The sequence below is a fragment of the Orycteropus afer genome, unplaced genomic scaffold (assembly GCF_000298275.1).
Source record: "Orycteropus afer afer isolate SDZICR_OR568_19922 unplaced genomic scaffold, OryAfe1.0 scaffold00240, whole genome shotgun sequence".
Taxonomy (NCBI): domain Eukaryota; kingdom Metazoa; phylum Chordata; class Mammalia; order Tubulidentata; family Orycteropodidae; genus Orycteropus; species Orycteropus afer.
In genome coordinates, this window is record NW_006921827.1 from 3,342,954 (window position 1) to 3,345,387 (window position 2,434).

The following is a 2,434-nucleotide window of genomic DNA, read 5'->3' on the forward strand; positions in this document are numbered from 1 at the left end:
CCAGAAGGCTGGCGGTTCAAACCCACCAGCCACTCCTCAGAAGGAAGGTTGGGCAATCTACTTCCGTAGTGATACTGCCTCAGAAAGCCAAGGAGGGGTCGCTATGACTTGGATCCAACTCCACGACAGTGAGTTTGGCTTTGATTTATTCCAATTAAATTCAGGCCTCTTTGTAGGCCAGTGCTGGAGGCAAGTCTTTGATGTCCCACCTCTGGAGAGTTCTCCATAGCTCTTTTTCTGCTTCTCTCCCTTATAAACGTCTCACTGGGCTACAGTTTAGTTTGTAGCTCTCACGGACCTACTAGCCTTCTCTTAATTGTTTGCCACTAAAATCGTCATTGTTTTTAAGAATATTCTTATGCTTGAACTTCTCCATACTCTGCTGCAAAACAATTGAGTTCCCTTGAGAACAGCTTCAGAGCTCTTAGTTATTAAAGCCTGCCTGCCTCTCCTCTAGCTAAAAGCTCCACATTACTGCTAGAGAGATGGGGCTAAAAATAATGGTCCACTTCTCTTGTAATGACATTCGTTTTTGAGAAGGGTGCTAGGCAGAGATGATAGCCTCTGGTCTTCTCACCTTGCCTATCCCACCATGAAACCCCTAGTCTAGTAATGACCTTAGGCAAGGGTGACCAGGATCCTAGTAATCTCAGCCTCCTATGCCTACAAGAACTTCCACTCTACAAGTTGGTGCTAGATGCAGGAAGAAAGCCCCACAAAGGTCAGTTTTCCTGTAATAGAGCTTCTGCAACATGGAGCTGCTCAAAGGGAGTAGTTAGAAAAGCTTATAGTTTACCCCTGACAGGAAGATAGCATGACCACAGTCTTAGAACTATGGGGAGAGGATTCTAAGTTCTTGGCCACACCTGCCTAGAGTAGAGTGTTTGGCATCTGTTGAGCTGGGGAAGAAGAGAGGAGGGGGATGGGTTGTGGCTCAAAAGCCACAGACTCTCACTGTTCTTACCAGGATATAGCATATTTCCTTGAATGTTTTCTCTGTTTTGTTTTTTATTTACTGTATGTCCTTGGGTAATTTCCAGTGACTTCATATAGTTAGTTTTTTGTTTTGATTTTATGACTTTTTTTTACCAGTTATGGCTATTTTGCTGGGGAGAGAGAATCCAAAGAGTTTCTCATGCTGCCATTGCAGAAGTCCACTCTCAATGGTGCTTTGAATTATACTGCATTTACTACAGAATAATATTTACTAAAGTATAATTTTTATTACCTCAAATAAATTAGAGGTAAAGGTCAGATTAAATTAGTATAAAACCTGAATTATAAAATATTTCTAAGAAAAATGTTGTTATTATTTGAGAATTAAAGAGTGACTAAGATTAACTTACACAAGGTAATTACCCAAGTCATTAAATTAATGAAGGTTTTAACCTCTACAAAGATCACTTGTATGTGATAAGTCTTTCTAAATATTTTTGGGTACTACAAAGCTTGTTCAAGAAAGTAACAAATATTGTCATAATTATCTCAGTCACATCAAACTTAATTTAGTAAGACTTTCCAATATAATAAATGTTGTATGTTACATGTTTTCACATATATATACGTAAGTATGTGTGTGTTTATATATGTATATATAAACATAAATGCCACTTCAAATATAAGAAACACTTTCTGCTTCAAAGAAGAATGGATTACTCTATTCTACTCTATGAAATTATACATATGGTAATACGATTAAGTTCAAAATATATGTAAGGATCCTTAACTACACAAATATTTTGTCTCAATAAAGCTATTGCCTACCTTAGCTTTGTCGGATGTTCGTTTTCCACCAAACCCTCCAGAGCCAACAACAAAGATGGAGAACTGATTATAACAAAGAAGTTCCTTCTCAGAATACAAATAGACTAAAAAGTAAGTAAAAGAAAAAAGAAGGGTTATTATTAAAGGATATAACTTTTTAACAGGATATGTTCAACAATACTTTAAGGGTTTCCAAACCAAAATCCAATTACTGAAATTGTTTTATAATTTATAGATGTCCAAGTTCAGAGTATAAAGTATTCAATCTAATATATTCACCACCAGTCTCTGACAAAGAACCAATTTCTACAACTTCACTATTTGTGGTTGAAAGACAAAGATGAGGATCTTCACAAATTCTTTCTGGACTATTGGCAGTACAGTGAATTACTTATGCATCATCTTATAACTCCCACAGGAAACGGCTGGTAGTATGCAAATTAGGTGTTTGATGACCTTGTACTGTCATTTTTACTACTGTGAAATATCAGTTTCTCTTATTTCTTCCCCAAATGCCTTTCACATTTCAATTCTATCTTACAACTTTTCAAAAAATACAACCAGAAAGTGCTGAAAACAAAATTCAGACTTTCAAATATTCTGCCAAAGCACTCAAAAAGAGCTCAGAAGGAATATAAAGGAGGAACTATGTGGGAATGAAGGCATAAAC

General features: G+C 36.5%; 1 protein-coding gene across 1 annotated transcript in view; it reads right to left on the reverse strand.

Annotated features, from left to right (window-relative positions):
• The window catches only part of HSD17B4 (hydroxysteroid 17-beta dehydrogenase 4), a 125,048-nt gene that overhangs the window by 77,138 nt on the left and 45,476 nt on the right, over positions 1 to 2,434 (reverse strand). The window contains exon 15 of the mRNA XM_007949160.2: positions 1,765 to 1,868. Coding sequence (XP_007947351.2) covers positions 1,765 to 1,868 — 104 coding nt within the window. The remainder of the gene's footprint in view (positions 1 to 1,764; positions 1,869 to 2,434) is intronic.